This window comes from Lepidothrix coronata, unplaced genomic scaffold, assembly GCF_001604755.1.
Source record: "Lepidothrix coronata isolate B3197 unplaced genomic scaffold, Lepidothrix_coronata-1.0 Scaffold51, whole genome shotgun sequence".
In the NCBI taxonomy this organism is placed as follows: domain Eukaryota; kingdom Metazoa; phylum Chordata; class Aves; order Passeriformes; family Pipridae; genus Lepidothrix; species Lepidothrix coronata.
The window spans coordinates 683739-705283 of record NW_016690231.1 but is presented as its reverse complement, the minus strand read 5'-3'; the positions used below and the strand labels follow the sequence as shown (position 1 = coordinate 705283).

The following is a 21545-nucleotide window of genomic DNA, read 5'->3' as shown; positions in this document are numbered from 1 at the left end:
ATGGACCAGGAGTATGGTGGGAGTACACTGCATGGGCCAGGAGTAACGTGGGAGTACACTGCATGGGCCAGGAGTAACGTGGGAGTACACTGCATGGGCCAGGAGTAACGTGGGAGTACACTGCATGGGCCAGGAGTATGGTGGGAGTACACTGCACAGGCCAGGAGTAATGTGGGAGTACACTGCACAGGCCAGGAGTAACGTGGGAGTACACTGCACAGGCCAGGAGTAACGTGGGAGTACACTGCACAGGCCAGGAGTAACGTGGGAGTACACTGCACAGGCCAGGAGTAACGTGGGAGTACACTGCATGGGCCAGGAGTATGGTGGGAGCAGCACCATTCCAGTTCCAGGTGCCGTGTGCTCTCCGTGCGGGAGGCGGGAGCCGGGGAGGAACTGGCCTGAGTCAGCCGCTCCTCCTGGAGCACCTCCTGGGCTGCTGCTGCCACGGGCAGCCCAATGCAAGACTGAGCCTGAAGGCTCCAGCGAGCTGATTGCAAATATTTTGCAGAAGTCTTATTTTCTGGTAATTACTTTAATATGATTCAGTGTTTTCTCTTTTGTCTGATCTTGTTATGAGCCTTCTTTGCCCACTGTGGGAGCAGGGCAAGCGTTCCCATGCCACGTGCACCATTCCTGCTGCCTTCACCTGGGTTTTCATGGCTGGGAGTAGGTGCCGTTTGGAGTTGCTGGTTAATACAGCCAACCAACAGTGTGTCCTTTCAGAAAAATGACTGATCCTGGACCTGTTCTTGTGAAGCCTTTGAAACTACTAAGCTGTGTCAGATAGTGAGGGTAGAGCAATTTGTACAATTGGGGTCTGGGTACTGTTTGCCAGTTCACATTTCTAGTGATTCCTGAAATTAGAGCTCCCTCAGAACTTTGCTTCTGAGGCAAGTGGTGTGTATGAACTGAGTCCAAGGCACCCAGTGTTCAACAGATATATGAAGAATGGCAGGATTTAAGTTCCAGTGCATCACCAACAGTATTTACTGGAGACTGACAATAACAATGAACAGACTCATTCCATTCCCAGATCTCAAGGGTTTTAAAAATCCAGCAGAACCAACAAAATACCTAAAGCCCAGCCTCTGAAATCCAGCCAAGTTTTGTAAAGATTACGATGGTAGCTTCAAATAAATATAAATTGTGCTCTTTAAAGGTACAATTTATTTAAAAGGAATTATTTTGCCAAACCAATAACTAAACCAAGAAATAACAGATTAGGAGATTTAATATTATAATGTTTACAAAAAACCTTTCTAATATTTTTAATCCTTTTGCTTAACCATGTGACTCACATTTAATCCTAGTCAGACTAATTAATACATACATATCTTTATAGAGACTGTACATTTCTCCTAAGCAACTGACTGACCTGTGTTACCACAGGTGAGGGGAGAGAGGTGTAGAGTACAACTCACTTGCATAATCTCTTGCAAGTAGTAGAAAAAAAATCTCTCACATTATACCTGCAAGAAATACATGGGTGCTCATAATTCATATTATCCCATAAAATTTAGAAGAGCATTCAGAGACTGCAAATGAAGGTAATTTATGTGTAAAACCTCATCCCTGAAGAATTTATTGCCATAGTAGGTATAATATACTTTGGCACAGACTTCTTCTCTGAAACTAGTACTTGCAGACTTGAAAAAGGAACATACCAAAGACCTTTCAGGTTAAAGTGTAATCTTGTTTTATACAAAATGCAGTACTATGAAGACTTTTGTCTTCTGAGAGAGCTAAAATCAGTTGCTCAGTGAACACTCCATGGCTGTTGTTGCTGTGTGTGAACATCTTCACTATGCAGTAATCTCTTTAAAATCAGTGATAGGTTAGAGGTGTTACCTTTGTGTAATTGTCGATGTATGTAAGTATTTTGGACTTAGTGGGAACTGAGGAAACTGCAGAAGTGGGTTCATATAAAACATTTCAATTTGCAGTATCTAAAAATGGGTATGTGCTTTGCAGAGATTGTTTGCAAGCCATGCCCTGAAGCCCAGATCTCATTTCTTCTTGCAAGGGCTGCACTGGGAACATGGGCCCTCATCTTCCTCTCTGCACTTGTGCAGAACTGCCAGATACCGGCCTGCCCTGCAGGAGGAATCCGAACTATTGGGTGACAAGGATAGTCCTGTGCCAGGTGTATTAGCTGGAATTCTCTCTGTTGCAGGAAGAAGGAACTTTTCTCTTGAAGGTGACGTGATTTTTGAGGTAGTGAAGATTTATCCCATCAAGGATGGCACTTTGCTACTAAGGAAAACCTGATGGGGCTCATATTTGAAGCACTGTGTTCAGTTCTCTGCTTTTTGAGATGGATTAGGTGGAGTAAGAGATGGTGCAGAAAATGACAACTGAAACTACTTGGGGAAATGGAACAACTGTCATACGAGGAGAATTGAGAAGTCTGGTACTCCTTAGAGAAAAACAGATATTTATTTATCACTGATATTTACAAGATCACGACAGTGATGAAAAAGCCAAACGTGAAACTGCTGCCTTCCAAATCCTGCAATGTAAGAACGAGAGGGCACTCAGTGAGAGAGTAGGAGATCAGGTTTAGAAACAAAGAAAAGAAAATAGTCCTTCATTCTCTGGAATTTCAGATAGTGAATTTTTTGCCATGGGAGGCAGAGAAGGCAAGGATCTCAGCAGGTTCAAAAGGGCTCAGACAGTTCCATAGGCAGCAGCACTGCAAATGGACAGTGCAGTTACGTGCCCGCAGCAATTAGGTGTGAAGGTGGGGAGGGGCAGGGACTGCAGAAGCAGCCAGGCTTCTGTCTTTTCCCTAAACAGCCTCTCTCAGTAGCATGGCACTGTTGGAAATGGGGTGCCAGGCCTGAGGGACCAGCTGTCTGACCCTGCAGGGCATTTCTTTCTGCAGTGCAGTACCATACAGTGTTTTACTTTGAAAGGTTTTTATTGTTACTGCACTGAATTCTCATAAGGATAATAAAGAAAAAAAATGGTAGCAAGGGTGTTAATACTGCATTGTTGATACCTGAAATATTAATGTATTTAAAGTCTGATCCACTGATAGTCAAATGCCTGCCTGTTGCTGTGCATGTCACTAACATGGCATTTATTTGGAAAACGTACAACTTGGAAAATGAATTTTAAGTTTGTATGTTTATTTTTCTTGGCAGTGAGTTTTAGTTATCTCAGAAGGGAAAAGCTATCCAGGTGCAGTGAAGCTGTATGGTGCCATGAGTGCTCCAGCAGGAAGGAATGCAGGACAAGTCTGCAGGACAAGTCTGCAGGGAGCTGGCTCAGAGCAGTTTCTCTGTGCTCCAGTACTGTGTGCTACTGAGATGTCTTTGTGCTCCTTCCAAATAGGCCACGTTGAGCCAATGGAACAGAGCAGGGACTTGGGGCCAACCACATCCACGGATCAGGGGCCCACAGTTTGGGTCATGGTCCCTGTTCCAGGCACTGGGCTTTGGTGACACCACAGAGCTGGGGTGACATCCCTGCAGGTTGGGGCATCCTCCCCAGGCACCCTGTTCCATGTGCTCCCCACTCCTGATAGCCCAGTCAAACCCTAAGGCTTTAGGCTGCTGCTTCTGCTGTAACAGCTGGCTCTTTATTACATCTGGAGCATTTAGAGACCTGTGAAGGGGTAAAAAGAATCACTATTTCACTTTAATATAGGACACAGGAAAGCTCTTTAAAATGTGTTTGGGTTTTTTCTTGTAAAAAAAATTGTCTTCTGTATGCTTTATTTTTTTTTTTGTAACATTAAGCATATCAACAAAAGCATTCTTTATTTTAATTAGAGAATGTGGGCTTTGCTCCCATGGAGACTTTAGAATATTTGTGTAGTCCCATGCTCCGTGCACGAGCTTTTAGCAGGGCCACTTCCATGAGCACAGAGCATACGAGTGCAGCTCGGGCTGGCTCCTGGGTGAGGGAACTGGTAGTGCTGTGCTGGTTTTGAGAAACCCAGCATAAACAAATGCTCACTCGTGGTCTCAGGTGTGCGACTGGGAAACACTTCTGGCTTTCAATCAAAAGAAATGGAGAGTTTGGTTCATAGCAATATCTTCTTTTCTCTTGTTTCAGTTAAATAAATGCTAACACAAAGGAAGAGCTTAAAACTGACTAAAGCCTCAGCTAACTGAGCTTTGGTTCCGTGAGAGTTTGATGTCATCATCCTTTCTGTTTTCCACTTTTCTGGGGAAGTACTTCAGCTATATGGCAAAAATAAACAAAAGAAACCTTCTAAATCTTCACACCTAAATACATTAATGCATATTTTTAGTTACTATTTACTTCTTGCAAATTTATCTTGATCTGAAAAAAGTTTCACATGTATTGTTTTCTTAACAAAGATTTGACCTTCATCTTTATAGACGTGGTTTCACTATTCTTCCTATCAGCAGTAAGTTCAAAGGAGCACTTCTAAGCATGCAGGCAAACCCCAGCTCTATTGTGGAAAATAGAAATGTGTGGTTTATATCACGGGAGTTTAGAGAACAATGCAAAGGTCAATTGTGTTGCTTGCTCTCCTGTCACATGATGTGGGTGTGTATATGAATGCATCCCTGGAATTCCACTGTGGGATCTGCATCTTTGAAGCTGATGCTAAAATTACTGCCGAGGCTCTTCCAAAGGCGGATACTGATGGAAGATTCAATGAAATCGAAGGTCGCCAGCCTGGGAGGCGTTGAAAGATACCTGGCTATGATACTATTTCTGATTTAATAATGCCAATGGGAGGCTAGCCCTTTGTAATAATTAGGACTAATTACTGAAGAGGTGTTGACAGATGGGCTAAGAGGAAACAAACTGCCTTTATCCAGTGGCTTAGAGTCAGATTACTAGTCTTGTGTTATCTGTTTCTCAGAAAGTAGAAGCTTCAATCATTCACTAAGTCTTCAAAGGGGAAAGGGATCCCAACAATATACAGGATTGGGATGAAGCTATGAAATACGTCTTTGACTCAAAATGGCTAAATTAATCTCCTTTCCGTAAATTATCATACTTCTAAAGTTTGGGTTACAGATGGAGAATCTGATTGTAGTACTGAAAAATATGTGAAATCAATATTGATGACTGTCCTGTCGCTGCTTCTGCTTGTGGATTGGTTCCTCGCTGTCAATTCTATTAATATGAATTCTTTGATTCCCTCTTATGCCATTCTTGCTGTCCAGCTGAAATGGAGACAAGGGAAGTGTTTAGTACTCTGTGTTCGGTGCTTGTTCTACACAGGTGTCATATCTGATCAAAACACAGAAAATAATCTGCCAAACTTAATTACAGTTATTGGCCTTTTGAGCAGACAAGATCATGCATATTTTAGGAAGAAAACCATATATTACAATACAATTGCATTTACTGAGAAATTAGTCACTGATGTAGGATTTCCTTATGAAGTATTTTTTCTCTCCTTTTGGATGTGGTGTCCCTCCAGGACCTGAGCATGAAGGAGATCCCTTGTCCAGTGGGGATGCAGTCACAGAGACATTCAGGCATGGATGCTTTGGCACCAGAAGGAGCACTCACTGTGACTTACTGTAGGCAAATGATTTAAAAGTCTAACAACCCTCCGTCTTTTCAAATGACTCCTCCTGAGAGCTGTTCTTCCCGCTCTCCACCATACACAGGGTCTGGTTTGCTGGGAAGGATGGGATAAATGTGCTTGCACTCGATAGCATTTGTAAGAAGACGTAGCTTTCAATTATTTATTTACTTTTAACGAAAGAGGCCTTTTACTTGGTGTTTAAATATTTATAACAGTTTTATTGTGCTGTAAAATTGGTTATACTTTGATCTAGATTTTCTGGTTTGAGATATTGTGTTGGTAAAAGTTTTCCTAATGAATTTGGTCAGAACATGACATAATCTGATTATCTGCCAAAAGACTGGCACTTCAGTTGCTGCCAGCATGGCAGCCTGGTACAATGGGGGCTGTTCAGCACACCTTCAAAGGCTGCAGTTCAAGTTCAGGGCCGGCAGAATTGTTCAAAGTTTCAAATTAATGCAGTGAAACAGTTTTGCATTTTTCACTACATTTTTGGTCAGGATTAGTTTCTTGTGGATGAGAGGAGTGGAGCCTGAAGTTACATGTGTAAACTGTAACTCCGTTCTGTTGCTTTGGGGTTATTTCTCTCCATTTGCTAAATAGTGTTACTCATTAAAAGGTAGAGAAAGGACTGATCAGAGCATCACAGACACAGGAAGCAGTCAGGACCAGAAACTGGGAATTAAGCATCATCAGTACTCAACCTGGTAAATGTGGAACCAGTTTTTTATAAATACCCCTCACATTTTAACAGTTTAACTGTTTGACATGTTTAGTGTGTAAGCATATGCTCGTATGCTTGGAGATGAGCATATTTAACTAATGCATCCTACGTGCTTTTGTAAAATGGATGTAGATTTATGTGATCAAACTGGCATGAAAGAACAATTATGCGTTGTGTCTAAAGTATAAGCTTAGCCTTAAATGTTAAAATAAAGATTAATTTTTTCATTTGATATTTAGGTAATATTTGCCTTGTAAATGTCATTCCTGTTTGCAGTGGAGTTATAGTGATCCCTTTTAGATTTCTTGGACTAAACTGCTCTCCAGAAACTTGGCTTATCCAAATACTTATGCTGTATTGAATAGGCATCCTACCAGACAAATGGCACATACTATTAGTAATTAAGCTTGAATTTTGGGGGATATTTCATAGCATAAAAATAATAATAATCTGTGACTTCGAGTCATATATTTAAAAGACATAACACTGTCTTCTATTTCTTTTAATACTGAAGGGGTTCTTGGAGAAAGTAAAATACAAGTAGCAAATGGGACAGACTTTACTGAAATGCAATTGCTTCTGAGCTCGAGAGTTCACCTGAGTAAGGATTTAAAGTTTTAACCTAATGAATTGATGCAGACTGTCCACACTGCTTTGTTTCTTAGAACAGCCATGGGGCTCAGTGGCCGTGGGAAGGGACTGTCTGTGTCTGGATCAGTGAGTGGAGTCCTAATCCCAGTCCTGTGCCTGTGCCACCTCGGGAGGTCACTCACTGTCCCTGCCCCAGGTTCTGCATCCACAGGGAATGACCCACAGTAATGCTGCTCTTGGAGATGCGTTGTGTTTGCACAGGAGCAGAAACCTTCCAAAGAGAAAATGCTTTATGAAATCCTGGTGCAGTGAACCCTGCCAACCCTCCCTCGTGTGAGCAGTCTCACCAATATCATCTGGCACTTTGGGCAGGCAGAGATCAGATCCAGACTTTGGAATGCAAAACATGAGCTGGACACAAGTAGGAATTGCCCTCTTATTTAATATTCCTCCAGTGTTTATGTCAATTTGTCCTGTTTGCTGTTTGCAGTTTCAAAGTATATTTTTTAACTGTTATGAGACAAATGCTGAGAATACAAACACAGGGGGTAGGACAGTACAATATTCTGATATAAATGTAGCTCCCGCTTTGGCAATGCTGGTGAAGGACGTAGCCTGTTCAATTAAGTGCAGTGGTTTTTTCCTCTTTTAATGAGTATGTATTTTATGAACGTGTTTTGTACTTGTCTTTTAACTCTCTGAAATGCCAGCTGTATCATTAGTAAAAGGCCATATTTTGGGGAGCACTGTCAGAGCTTGCAGTGCAGTTTAACTGAACTGCCTCCCTCTGCACGGCGTCTCCCCTTGCTAAGGCAGGTACACAAGCAGGTATTTCATAAGCACAGACAATGTGCAGCCAGGAACACAACTGAGGGTTTAAAAGCACATCAAAAGTAGATTGCTTCATTGTGTCTTCAGAAAGAGTCACTACTGAGTATCTCCTCCCACCAAATGTGCAAGAACTGCGAATTTCAGGGACGTTCACATTAAAAAAATAAAACTCGAGCACTTCTGACTGTAACCGTCAGTCATTTTTTACCTCAAGTATAGCCAAAGCAAAATAAAATACAATACTGCTAACTCTGTGTGCAATAGAATTTTTGTATGTATTTCTTTTATCAGAGTTTAATCCAAATACAGTATTTATAGAGTAAGAAAAGAATTTATATACTTTTGTTTTAGTTGAATCTAAGGTGACTTGATGCAAAATTAAAATGCAGTGTCTTGTAAAACTTAGAGAGATACTGAAATTAATGTGGTTTCAAGATTAGTATGAAAATGGGCTTTGGACTCTTTCTCCCTTATTGGTGACTGTACCAGGTCAGCTCCTGAGCAGACCTCAGTGTCAATGGAAACAGCTCCGTTTTTGGGCATGGTCCTGTACATCAGGAATCAATTGATAAGTCATTGTGGGATGTATTTTAGAAGTATAAATGCATTTCCTATAGGTTATGTTTTATTATGTAGTATCATATTACATATACTTTTCCTTAATACTAAAAACTCTTGTTATACTTCACACTTTGAAGAAGAAAGTGTAGAAGACAAAATGTCATATGATTTGTGTTGTGTTTCATGTTCCTATGCCCTGTGGGAGGAAAAGAAAAGTAATAGAACAGACAAATAAATAAAGACGGTGTTGAAACTGGCATGACAGTTTGTGCTCTTGCACAACGGAACTGCAATCAATTTATTGTCTGCATTGGGCAAGTGCCAGAATAACAGTATAATATTATACAAGAGTAGATTAATTAAAGTGTAATTAGAATGGAATAAATTAAACAATCATAAAAGTTTGTCATGGGAAAAATATGTGTTTAGAATTAATTAGTTTTCAAATAAAGTGATATTTTAATTGCTCAGAGTTACAGAATCCTTAATTGCAGACATACAATTCTGGCCCAAATAACTTCAGTTGCTGTAACAACTTGATATATTCCTTCTCTGTCAATTCTTTTTAATAGTTTGTTACTAAACAAGATTATTGCTGGAATGTCTGCTAAGATGTCTGGAGGACGTTTAATGAAGCCCAAGCTATCTGAGGACATTATTAGCTCTTGGAACCACAAGATTTGTGGCTGATGCTGCTCCGTGCAGCACCCCTAATTAAGGAGGATGGGCAGACAGAGCCCCGTGGCTGACAGATTGCTATGCATGGCTGAGCTACAGGCTGCTCAAAACAGGCTTTTGATGGTCCTTGGCTTATCAATTTTCTGCTAGATTACAATGATTTATCACATGCCCAAACTTAAATTCATGTTAGTTCTGCTGGTAGGGAACAGAGACACACTTGTATAAATACTTCTTTTCACTTACATTGTGCTATATAAGTGTATATTCATATTCTTCAACTTTTCAAAGTGGTTGGGCATTTGTCATCTTTTTTTCCCCTGATAATTTTATGCAGTGTGTTGCAGAGCTGAACTACTATGGGCTTTTATGCTTTCTTTCTCCAAACACGGCTGGCTGTAGTTACATCTTTGCACTTTCCCAAGCAATTAATAGTTTCAGAAAGTAAAACAGATGGGTGTCTTTTCCCTCATCTGCAAAACGAACCTGTTTATGAAACCCTAGAATTTCATCTGTTTCAGCTGGATTTCAGGCTGTGTTTTAGGCTCCCTTATTAAAAGCTAGTGTAATTACATGAGAGGCAGGGGCTCTCGTTTTCAGACCCCATATTTTTGGCTTCAGTGTATCCATGATATTTGGCTGTCTCCAAAATGTTTACTTCAGTAATATTTGCAATGCCCAAAATGTTTAACTGTGTTAAAAAAGGTCACCCAGCTGATAGCTGAAGGCACATATGTCAGAATGAAAGACTGAAAAAAAATTATCAGTCCGACACAGTGGGAGCATTAGAATGATTAATGTTTATGTTAATTTATGGCTTTTACATATTGATTAATAGCTTTTTGTTTCAGTGACCAAAATGTGTAAGTGGCAATGAGATCCATATGCTAACTCAGTGTCTTTCAAATGATTACAATCGTTCTTAGTTTTGTTCCCATGCTGAATCTGTGTTTTCATATAGAAAGCAATTGTTGTGCAGCGACTTTTTTTTAAAACTTGCAGATGGAGGTATTTGCAAGTGGACCTCGAGACACAGCCCGGGGTTTCAGTATTCCTGAAGGTTACACGCTGACATTTATACGCGTTTTTCTTGCAAACTTCATTCCCTAAAATCGTAATGTGTTGTGTTTTAGCCTGGCTCAGGTAAGGAATGCTGGCAGAGAAGGTGCTCACCCTGGGAGGAGCCATTACCTGGGTGAAATCATTAAATGGGTTGTGTTGCAGGAGGGTTATTTGTCATTTGCTTTCCGGCTCCCAGAAGGTTTCTTGGCATATCACCAATTGCTGATAAGCAGTTTTGTTTGCTATCTGTCCATTGACTATTACAATTAAAATGTGGAAACTTCTGTCATTCATTGTCTAAATGTCAGGAGAGAGGGTAATTTTGGGGATCTCCTGAGAAAGGATGAAGTCCTGACTTCCCTTGAAGTCAGTGGGAAATGGAAGTTCTCAGCACTTCTCCAAGGGAGACTTTCAAAGTGTTTTCTGTCCTTGTTAGTCATTAGAAATTATTTGGTGAGTATTTAGAACGAAAGCTCTGACAGTGTTCGGTGTTCCCAACCTGTAAGAGGAAGGGCTCTTGTCAGCTGCAGTGCTGGCTGTGTGGCAGCAGATTTATGGTCTCAGCTCGTCCAGGATTGTATAACCAGGTCGTATAAATCACTGCATTCCCTCTGACATGGACGTGTCACTAACCAGCAAGGTTTGCAAGCAAGATAGAAACCTATCTCCAGTGTCTGGGTACTGTATTTTCTAGTGCAAGCACAAGCACACTAATGAACGCTCCCAGTCCATTGGTGTGATTTTTAAAAAATTATTATTGTTATTTTTATCATAATTATTTTAGGGTTTGAAGTCACAAATGCACATCACTGTGCTAATCTCTACTTTGGTAGTTGTAAGTAGTAATGTGAAAAATAACCAATTTAAAAGAAAGCATTTGGTTATCCTTCTGAAAATTAGGAGTGCTGTATTAGTACATTTACTGGCTAAATCAAAAATTTCTACTACTTCTAATTTCTGTTTTACATCAATTTCCCGATTTAAAGATTTCTACTGATTGCTTCCACTTCAAATAAATTATTTTTTTAATTAGCTCTAAATAAAGTCTAGAAATGCAATAAATTTTCTATCTCAGTTTAGCACCAAGGATAGAAATGGGAGTTTTAAATTGAGAGCTGCATTGTTATTTGACTGACAAATGACTTTTCATATATTCTGGGGCTCTGACCTTTGCAACTATTTGTGTAGCACTCCCACATCTCTTGATCAAGGCTCTGCTGCTTTTACTTTTACCAGTGCACGTTTCTGTCTTTGCAAACAACAGACGTCGTGTGTTTTGAGCAACTGCAGTAAGAATGCAAAAAGCAGGAGGGCCTGGCTTCGGGATTTTCATTCTTCCCTAAGTGTTTGTATGTGGTAGCTTCTTACAGGACCCCAAAAGGCATTTCTTGGTCCACTCAGTTACTCTGCACCTCAGGTGCAAGGAGATTTCTTCAGATGACTGTCTCACAACAGCCCTTTGCATTGCTGACTTCCCTGTTCCGGTGTGTTCTATCATTTTTTGGTTTGTACATGCAAAACCAAAAGCTGGGCTTAAAAACTTGTCACAGCATGTCTGAAGAATAGTTTACCGACCTACAGACCTGCTTTGAGACCATTTGTAGTCAATAACCTACAAAAATTCACTTTTGCAGTCAGATGAGATGAACTTTAACTCGTTCAGCTTGTGTGGATTTGTCTGGCATCTCTTTTGATGATGTGTGGAAACGCTACTCATTAAATGAGTTCTTCTAGCCCTAAACTGCTGTTCTCCACTTCCTAGACGTGCCCTGTAATTGCTTGGGCTGAGAGTGGTTCCTGTTTCACCGCTGTGAAGCCTCCTGTCTGCAGGGGTTGGAGGCTGGAGCTGTGGGAACGCTGGGTTTGGAAGGCTCATCCCGCAGGGATCCCTGCTGGGTGTGAGCAGTGGAGACTGCAATGGAATGGGAGACACAGAGCTGTTGGTGTTGCACTGTTATCCTGAGGGAGGGTTTCTCTGCCGTGGCAGCGTGTACCCCATTCCCAAAGCCCTGGTGCCCCATTCCCAAAGCCCTGGTGCCGTGGAGCATCCCAGCCGGGCAGGGCGGGCGGGGGGCACGGGACTGCAGCCTGGGAGAGGGCTTTTGTGTGAGGGGAAAAGACACACAACCTGCAAGGGGGCAAGGACAATTTATTCACGTCTTCCTGAACTCATTCTTCACTCTGGTTTTCCTTTGGGAGGGTGGCACCTGGTAGACTAGGAATTTTCACAAAATAACAGGGATTTCATATATCTGTTTGTGAGCACACCTGGATGTGTTGGATATTTTGCAGTAGTAATTATGTCTGCACACCTGCTGGTTTCAATCCCAAAACAGTTTGCCAGACATGCCTAGAGAGATTTATTTCTCCTATACCTGAAAAAACTCTTTTACCACTGAGTTTTTACTACTCTAAATAAGCCTAAAGAAAAAAAAAAAGAGGATTTTTTTCTTGTCTTTGCTTGAGCCGTTGGTATCTCAAACTGAACTGTGGAGTTTGTTAGGGGGAGGAGGGTGTTTGGATGATATTTTAATAGCAATTTGTTTTTGCTTCAATGTGTGATAGAAATACAAGTGACAGGAGTGGGAACAGGAGAGTTGCTGAATTCTGCTGGAATTTTTCCTGTGGGAATCTGTTAATGTTTTTAATTCTCTGAGAGATTTTTCTAAGGTAATCCTTTTGACATTTACATATTTTAAATGACTCTCATTAAATAAAAGCTTAACTTTTTTATATCAAATGCTGAAGTGATGATACTGGAATACCACTGCATAGAAATTCAAATGGTTTGAGGATTATTCTAATTGCAACCTAAGCAAAGTAAGATTTGTGAGGGATATTAGTAGAGAATTGTTCTCTAAAGTAACGTAGGTTTAAAGGAAGTTTGATTGTTCTGGCATTTAGCAGATGCATTTTTTAGACCAAACCCTTTTTGGTTTTAGTGCACGGTGCACTTGGCTGTTTGCTAATTGAAGCCCTCGTTTGGACAAGCGTGGCTTCCACTCCTCACTCGTGGAGCAAATGTGAGCTGTGCAGGAGCCCCGGGCTGGGCACCCTGTAACAGTCCTTGTCCCTGTCTGTGTGCCCAGGGGCGGCTCAGCCCCTGCAGGAGGGTGCTGAGACAGGCAGGGAGGGCTGGAGGAAATAAGAAGTGGAACATCTTTTCAAAAGAAAGAGCGGGATGGTGAGTGTTGCATCTCTTGCAGGGGACACCCTCTTGCAAGCAAATACTGCCATAAGAAAATGATTCCTGTATTCATGTCTTTGAACTCCTTTCCCAGGAGGCAGGAGGCACAGCATGAGGAGATCTCTGGGACATACATACAGTGTAGCCCTTTTAAAACATACAGTGTAGCCCTGCTTTTAAATGAACTTTCCTCTGTAGGTTGCACTTCGCTTGTTCAAGCCCTTGAGCCAGAATTTGCTCTCAGACCAGACTAAATACTAAGCAAATTCATTTAATTAAATTTGTTGCAGATATCCTCAGTTAAGAAGAACAGATTGGTCTCCCTGAGGCTAGATGGCATTAACAAGAAAATAAATGTTGTGCTAATTAGAGAACTCATTTTCAGACACCTGGGGTGAAACTTTAAAAAGTCCTAGAGATGTAGGATTGAAAATTCATTTGGAAATGAGTCTTAGGCTTCTAAATCACTTAGGCACTTCTGAAAAATTTACCCAGAGGCTTTAACCATCTCACAATCGTCATATTTAGCATGTTTGTAGCTGTCTGCTCAGCAAAGCACAGTGTAACCATTATCTGTTCGTATCAGTGCACCACAAGGTAGTTCATTATCCCTGGAAGTAAGGGAGAGACTGAGCTACCTGCTGAGCTGAAGGTAGGCTGAATATCATTGTTTTGAGGATGCTGTGTGTCAACGGGAACAGACTGGTGCTTTCTTGGAGTCGTTAAAGCACTGGTCCACTAAATGTCCATCTATTTGCAACCTCATGGGACTTTCTGTACCTAAGAACTTTTAATTAAATCTTGGTCTTTAGTGACTTGTCCAAGCTCCTGGATAAAGACAGCACAGATGCAATTTTATAGTTCAGCACTTGCTGGAAGGAAAATGAGACGCTTAATACTGTCACACTGCCATTCCTCTGCCAGATCTTGATAGGAAGTAATAAGGAGTCATAAGCTCAATAAAAATTAGGTTTAATATTAAGCCAAATTTCCAGATTCACATATATGATTAGCAGAAAAGTAAGGAAAGAACCAGGCTCCAAAGAGCAAAAAGTCCCTTTATTTGCTTACAGCTCAGAAGTATGTTTTCAGTAGTTGGTTTTTTCTCTTGTAACCGGTCTGAGGATTGTTCTGAACCCTCCTCCTTGTAAAGATATGCATTAGTAGCGTCTGTTTGATGCCAGGTAAAGCCTTCCCACAGCCACGCACACACTGCTGTCTGTCAGCAGAAACCTGTGTGTGGGTAATTAGAAAAACGCTGTTAAAAGCCTGCCTTGTAATCCCAGCTGGCCCCTGGGCTGGCTCGGCTCTGCCTCGTGCTGAGCACAGGGAGTGCTGCACCCTCGGACCAGCCCCCAGCTCCTCACACTGACAGGGCTCCACAAAGGGGGGCTGAGGGCACCAGCACACAGCTGGGGTGCCCAGAGAGGGACCCCTGGGCACAGAATCCTCACTCTCACAGGTTTGTAACCCAGGGTACAGGTGTAACATGTACAGCAGGGTACAGATGGGCACCCAGGAGCTGGATCTCGCCATGGGGCCAACCTGTACATCGTGTAATGCCTGTCAGGAGTCTGGATCAGCCGACAGCATCATAAAACAGATGAGTCAGGGCCCTAAAACACGGAGGGGATCCACTGAGCTCATCATTTTCATACCTAATTACACAGTGCTATTGAGAGAGAACTGCACATTATGCTGCACATTACGTTTCATCACTAGTTCTAAAAGATAATTGCATTTAATTAGGACCTATAGATACCATGGTGATTACTGATCTATAAACACTCAAGGTAGACCTGCAAATGAGGTGCAGCAGCAAGTGCATCCACTGAACACGATTCAAAAGTGATGCTGAGGGGCAATGACGAACAGTTGAGTTGTTTTACGTGGAACTTGTAGCTCTAGTGCTCTGTTCTGATTCACTGCAATCCCTCTGCTGTGAGCCAGCAGGCAGACAAACACCTGCTGATCTTCCTTACCGAATTTAGCAAAATTTTTGTCTAATCTGGGGTAATATATGCATGAGTAGGCAAAAGTGACAAGAGTTGACATCTGTAGTGGCAAAAGATGACCTTTTCTGTGTGAAGTCTGGTCAGAAATGAAGAAGCAAACATAAAGCATAGCTAGTAATGCCACAGATAAGGCAGTAAACACTTTTCATGGTGAATATATTTTTTGTAATGGACATTATAACGCATTTTCCAATGAATTGCAAATTGCAGTTCCAGTCAAAGAAGCTGCTGGTTCCCTTGTCCCAGCACAGGTCTGGAGGGTCATTTGCAGCAAGTCAGAGCACAGAGAAGTCATTCTCATCCTTCTCTGGTGCTTGTGCAGAGCTGCCTGTGCAGGTGTTCTGTGACTGGAAATACCTGGTGAGGGTGCCAGGGAGAGCTGCCTGTGGGAATGGCACGGGCTGGGCCTGTGGGAATGGCACGGGCTGTCCCTGGGAGCTCATCAGGAACTGTCCTTTGTGTTTCCCTCACGGGACAGGGCAGCTCCTTCCCCAAACACCAGTCCTGTTCTGTGCTGAGCCCGACCACCTTTGAACCGATGACATGAAGCTGAAGGTATCCATCCCTTTTGATCCTTTAGGGAATACAAACTGCTTGGAATAAAATGTTTAACACAGTAGTCACTGAGTGTGAAATACTGCATTTCTTTTTTCCTGTAACCATGCTTGGAACCAAAAATTCAAACACTCAAGAGTAATGGAATTCTTGTGTGCACCAGAACTCCAGTCTCATCAGAAATCCTTTGCAGTTGATATGTTCACTGCAGTGCTTTTCTGGAAACGGTTGTGAGGGGAAACACACAAGTAGTATTTTTATGGGGAGGAAGGGGAAAGACTTAGCCAAGGGGCTAAAGGGAATGATGAATTGGTTGCCCACTGAAATTATGGGTATCCAGTTTCTTGTGTTGTGTGGCTCTTGCCCTTTGCAGTGGGGAGAACAGGTGACCAATTTTGTATTTCCAAGAGTGTGAGGGGTGTGCGTGTGGCCAGCTCAGCACCTCCCTGACAGAGCAGTGCAGCAAAGAGCAGGCTGGACACTGCTTCACAGCTGCTGTTCAGAGGAAATGCTTTACCCTGAGCTGTGTGGCAAATAGAAATAACATTCAGTAATGATAATTCAAAGAGCAAAGGGACCAGGAAAAGCAACATCCTGCTCAGAATATATTCAAAGTTGTCATTTCACTTTACCTTTCATTTTGCCTTCCCCTCACTAATATCTGTGTCTTCTTCTCACCCCCACAGTTCATTGCTGGGATGGCTCTGCCACCTCCAGATCCCCAGTTTGTGCTCAGAGGTACCAGTGCTGCCATCCACACTCTGCACTTCTCCTGTGGAGGCCAAGAACCCGATCCCCCTGTTCTGTTCTCTGGGTAAGGAAACCTGGATTTCTGGCTGCTCTGAGTGTGCTCGTTTCCTTTTAGAACAAGTGTATTCTTTTGACAAAGTGTGTCTGGAGAAAACAGCAAGGTGTGGTTGTGAATGATGGGTGTGCTGTCTGTGCACACACCTTCAGTTTTGGAAACAAAACGAAAAGGAAAAGCATCAGACTGAATGCAGTGGTGACACTAAAACCATCTGTTCCTATTGCCAGCTCTGAGAACGGGCTCATCCATGTCTGGAACCTGAAAACACACAGAGTGGACACAGCACTGGATGGCCATGGACGAAAATCTGTCTACTGTGTGGAGACAATGGGTGGTAAAGACAGACTCCTCAGGTGAGCAAAGCAGAGGAGAACCAGGGAAATAGTTCTTGTCTCTGGGATGGACACGACTGAAGGGAAAAAAGTCTTGTAATTCTGGAGTCACTGAAAGTCTCCCCAACACGTGGAAATGCACTGAAGTACAAAAATACAGAGAAACTCTAGAATGAAAAGTGGGGGGAAAATAGAAATTATTCTTTATTATGTGAATGTTATGACATCACAACTTGGGATCCACAGTGCCTTTATCACTGCACTGAGATCAGGGGCAGTGTTTGGGTAAAGGAAATACATTTGGATTAGAAGTTGACAAACCTTTCACAGCTGGTTCTCAGGGAATATTGATATAAAGAGTTTGTGAATAGAGGGGAGGGAGAAAAGGGAAGGAAAGAAGAGAAGAATCAGAGATGGAGAGTGGAAGACTGAAAATGAGCAAGAATGCTGAGTTTCATGCCTTTGCTTTGTTGCAAAATATCCTCTTGTTTAGCAAGGGAAGGTTGGGTAGATTTGTGTATTTTGGATTAGACAGGTGATCTAGAGTAGATGCCAAAGTGTCTGTATGATTAGGAGGTGTTCTGACATGTTTATCTAGAGAAGACATCTCATAATATACGTGGAACTCATTAGCATTTATATTTCTTATCTGCCTAGGTACAATTCTTAACACTCTTCCCCATAAAATCATATTGAATGAACATTGTTTGTATAATTATAGAGTTCTTCCATACCTCTATTTCTGCTGTATAGTTATAACAGTTCACATAGCAGGGCAATTTTAGGACAGCAGGTACCTGTATTTTGGATTTCTCTCTTCTAAAGCTAAATCACAACAATTTCTTGCAGCACCACATTGTATTCCCAGTGCTGTAAATGTTGTGTCAGCTTGTCACTCAGCTGAACAGTAGGTGGAAGTTTCTGCATTGACTGAAGAAGTCCCAACATCTGCAGATTCACATCTCCTCTGTTTTGGTTTCATACTTCATCAGGTGATCCAGTTAATTAAAGTAACACATGGAGAAGGGATTTTTGGTGACTCCTTGGCCCAGGGGTAGCATGAGGACATATGCCCTGTGCTCCTGTAGTTTATGGACTGGAAGTTTCTCCACAGCAGTACCTTGTTCCAGAGGCAGTGGGATCCCAGAACCCTGCAGCAATTCCTGCTGTGCCCTTTGGGCTCCTGGGCTGGGAGAGCCCCCGAGGGCTGTGCCCAGTCAGAGTGAGCTGCACTTGTACCTCAGGGCTCAGGGGGGTGTTTGAGCCACAGCATTCAACATTTGGTGTTTAATTGCTGCCAGTCCCTCTCCTGTCGTGTCTCCACACGTGGCAGTCCCACCAGCCCTCTCTGCCCTCCCTGTGCCTGTGGGACATTGCCCACTGAATAACTGTAGCTTTTTATTTATCTCTGACACCGTCTGTGTTGTCTTGCTGTTTGTCTTTCAGCTGTCAACACATGACATTTCCATTTCATTGCTAGGGTGAACGATGTTACACGTGTGGCTCTCTGGGTACTTTTGTTCCCTTTTAAATTAGATCTGATTAATGGTAAAATATGTGTCTTTTTATTGTGAATATGTTCAAATGCTCATGAGACTTTATAAATACATGCATACACATAAATAGCATAACTGGGCTCGCTCAAGCCTCTCTCCACATGGCAACAGCCCACTGGGACTGCAGGGTGTCTGTCTGGCTCTCGGGCCCTCCCTCCTCCCGGCCAGTTCTGCAGAAGGGACCCCGTTAATTACAGACCCCATTAACACCCCCCAGCTGCACTGAGCTCAGTGCACTCCTGCCTGGGCCAGCCTCAGTTTGAGCTGCTGCCCTGCAGGCAGAGGGCTCTGGGACCTGCAGCTCACAGATGTGTGTGTCACTGTCACAGCCAGGGTCGGGACCAGAGGATCTGCCTGTGGGATTTAGCAGAGGGCCGGACCTCGGTGACGGACTCTGTCTGCACGGAGCACGTGGGATTCTGCAGGTGCTCTCTGGTGCAGCTGGCACAGGGACGCTGGCTGATGGCCACGGCAGCCAAAGTCCTGCAGGAGGTAGGACGTGTCTCTTTTCCTGGTGCTTGGGAGGTTGCCTTTGTTACTGAAATGACATCGTTCAGGAGGGGAGCTCTCGAATTCTCTGCTCAAGAGAGGGCAGCACAAGAAATCTTTGGGTTCTAATCACTAATTTTACTGCCACAAAGACGACTGAATTCTATAACTCCTGCTCTAATGACAGGGATACCAGCCCGAGGTTTGTCTGACACTTAAGTATTTGCAGCGACTGCTGGTCTTCACATGCAGGAGTTTTGAAAACTCTTCTGGTGCTGCTGGATACTGGGAGCAGGAGTCTTTGTGGGGAACTCCTGGTCTGCAGGTCTGCCATCAGGTGGAGGTGCTCAGCTCCCCTCTGAGCAGGGGAGGGGCTCATTTGTAACGTGATCCGGGGCCTTTCACCCCGGGCTAATTCCTTCCCTGGGACTGGGGCTGGAAACAGTTGAATTACGATTAGTGGCCAGAGGTTTGCTCAGTGTGAGATAATTGCAGGGTCGGTTTCAGTTCCTACTGAAATGTCCATATCTAATACCACTGGCACTGCACTCACTGACTGACAGCTTTGTAGGCAACTTCCACTTCTGCTTTGTAGAAATCATAGCTTTGTTTTCTACAAAGGACTGTTTTGAGGACATCATATTAAAAGAAATTATTTCAAATACTTGACATCAAAATACCAAAAAAGTGGCATAAATATGAAAAGAAATATTGTAGCTCACTACAACTTGTTGATGAACATAAAAGTTCAGATGCTTTTCTGGTCTGTATCTTGAAACTAAAAGTTGCATATTTTATACACATGAAGTAATAAGTGCCTGTATTGCAAGAAAATATGAACTCTTTATTATTCAGAAGTTAAGCACATATTTAAGTACTTTGCTGGCTCACAGCCAGATTGTTCAGCCTTTCACAGCACTGAGTAAGCCTGCAGACACAACCACTGCACCAGTAAGTACAACCACCCTGTGCCATACCTTGTCTGATCAAACAAAGAACTCCCTCCATTTTGCTCAATAATGTATCAGTTAAACAAAACTGACAAGTGCATTCTGCGGTAAAAATTAAATACTCATCTGACCCAAACAGGACACCCCAGGCTCGCTCACAACTCATCCCTGGTTTGTTCTCATTTGTTTGCTTGGGCCCTGCAGGGGAGCATCATTTGCTGTCTCCTCAGGTAGAAGAGTCCCACTCTGGGTGTAGCCCTTGCACTAGAACTGTGTCACCTTTCCATAAATTCACAGGAGCTCCCATAATATACAGTCCTTCCAAATAGGCAGCACTGTGTGGGACACAGTACATTTCCAGCTTATGATTAAAATTAAGACTTAATAAGTGTTTATGCTTGGCTGGTGCCCAAAAAAAGAGTAATTTTGTCTTAAAGCAGGTTCAGTCCATAAATAATGAGATCTGAACAGGCATTTATTTGTTCATGATTGCATTTAAATCACCAATTATGAGTTACACGCATTTTTCTTGCCAATTTGCCAGAAACATGTTAAAAGCTTTATTAATGTGAAAAAGAAAAAGGGTGTGTTTCCTTGTGGCCAGTTTTAGCCACCCAGGAACACTATTAACCTCAGGCAAAGGCAAATCTTTCTTCTATTAAGCAAAACCAACATAAACACAGCACTTCAAGTTTTAGGTTACAGTTGTCAAAATATATGAAATAGTATTTATTTCTAAGGCTCAGTTACTTTTAATGCAGACAGCCTCTGGAACTGTCAGTCCAGCACAGGCAGCAGCTCAGGCCTGCCTGCCTTCTGCACAAAGCTTTGCTCACTGGGTTTTCTTTGGCCTTTGCAAGCCCAACTGTGGCCCTCGTACCAGTTCATCTGTTTTCAGTCAAGGCAGAGCGAAGGTTTTTTCCTTTTAACCTGCAGAAGTGCATTTATCACACCACACTTACCCTTCCTCATTACGTCGCAGTTGCAGTTTCAGTCTTGCCTAGGAGGCAATGCCCTTTGGAGAGACAGTGATGAAAGATGCAAGATGAGGGCAGGTCATCCTCATATTTACAGCCCATTTCCTGCCACAGCTAACTTGGTTATTATGTTGATAGCAAGAAAGTTGCCAAGAGAAAAGCATCTTTTGTTAAGAGTGTAGCTCCAAAGAACCAGAATTCCCAGCTGATGAGCCTTTGGTCTGTTCCAGGTTTGGCTGCAGACTGGATGGCTCTTGGCTGTAGTCACTGCTCCTCCAGCGTGGGGAACAGTTTCCTGCTCTGGCCCCGTGGCTCTGGGAGCGCCGTGTGTGCTGAGTGCGGGGTGTGCTGAGTGCGGGGTGTGCTGAGCGCGGGGTGTGCTGAGCACCGTGTGTGCTGAGTGCGGGGTGTGCTGAGCGCGGTGCCGCAGTCCTCGAGAGCAGCTGGCTGCTGGCAGGCTGGCTCACAGCCTCCAGAAAGAGGAAGGTGTTCTGGCAGGCTTTGAACTAAAGGGATGGGATTGGAACCATCGCAGCTGCCGTGGTCGTGATTGATGGCTCCCCGCGGAGCCGTGTTTGTGGAGCAGCTCCTCCGATGCCCCGGGAGGTTCCGCCCCGGGGCCGTCCGGCAGCGCCGCCGGGCTCCTGCCCCTTCCGAAAGGGCCCAGGACGGCCGGGTGCTCATTTACCAAGCGGTTCAAGT

The 21545-nt window shown here is 43.1% G+C and overlaps 1 protein-coding gene across 3 annotated transcripts in view; it reads left to right on the top strand.

Annotated features, from left to right (window-relative positions):
- GNB1L (G protein subunit beta 1 like) overlaps positions 1-21545 on the top strand; it is a 45885-nt gene that overhangs the window by 7874 nt on the left and 16466 nt on the right. For 2 of the 3 annotated variants that reach the window (XM_017815602.1, XM_017815603.1), the window contains exons 2-4: positions 16418-16545; positions 16767-16892; positions 18757-18919. In XM_017815602.1, the coding sequence (XP_017671091.1) occupies positions 16430-16545; positions 16767-16892; positions 18757-18919 (405 nt within the window). In that variant the 5' untranslated portion in view covers positions 16418-16429. Of the gene's footprint in view, positions 1-15704; positions 15732-16417; positions 16546-16766; positions 16893-18756; positions 18920-21545 lie in introns of those variants that run through there. The other variant, XM_017815601.1, reaches the window with a different exon arrangement.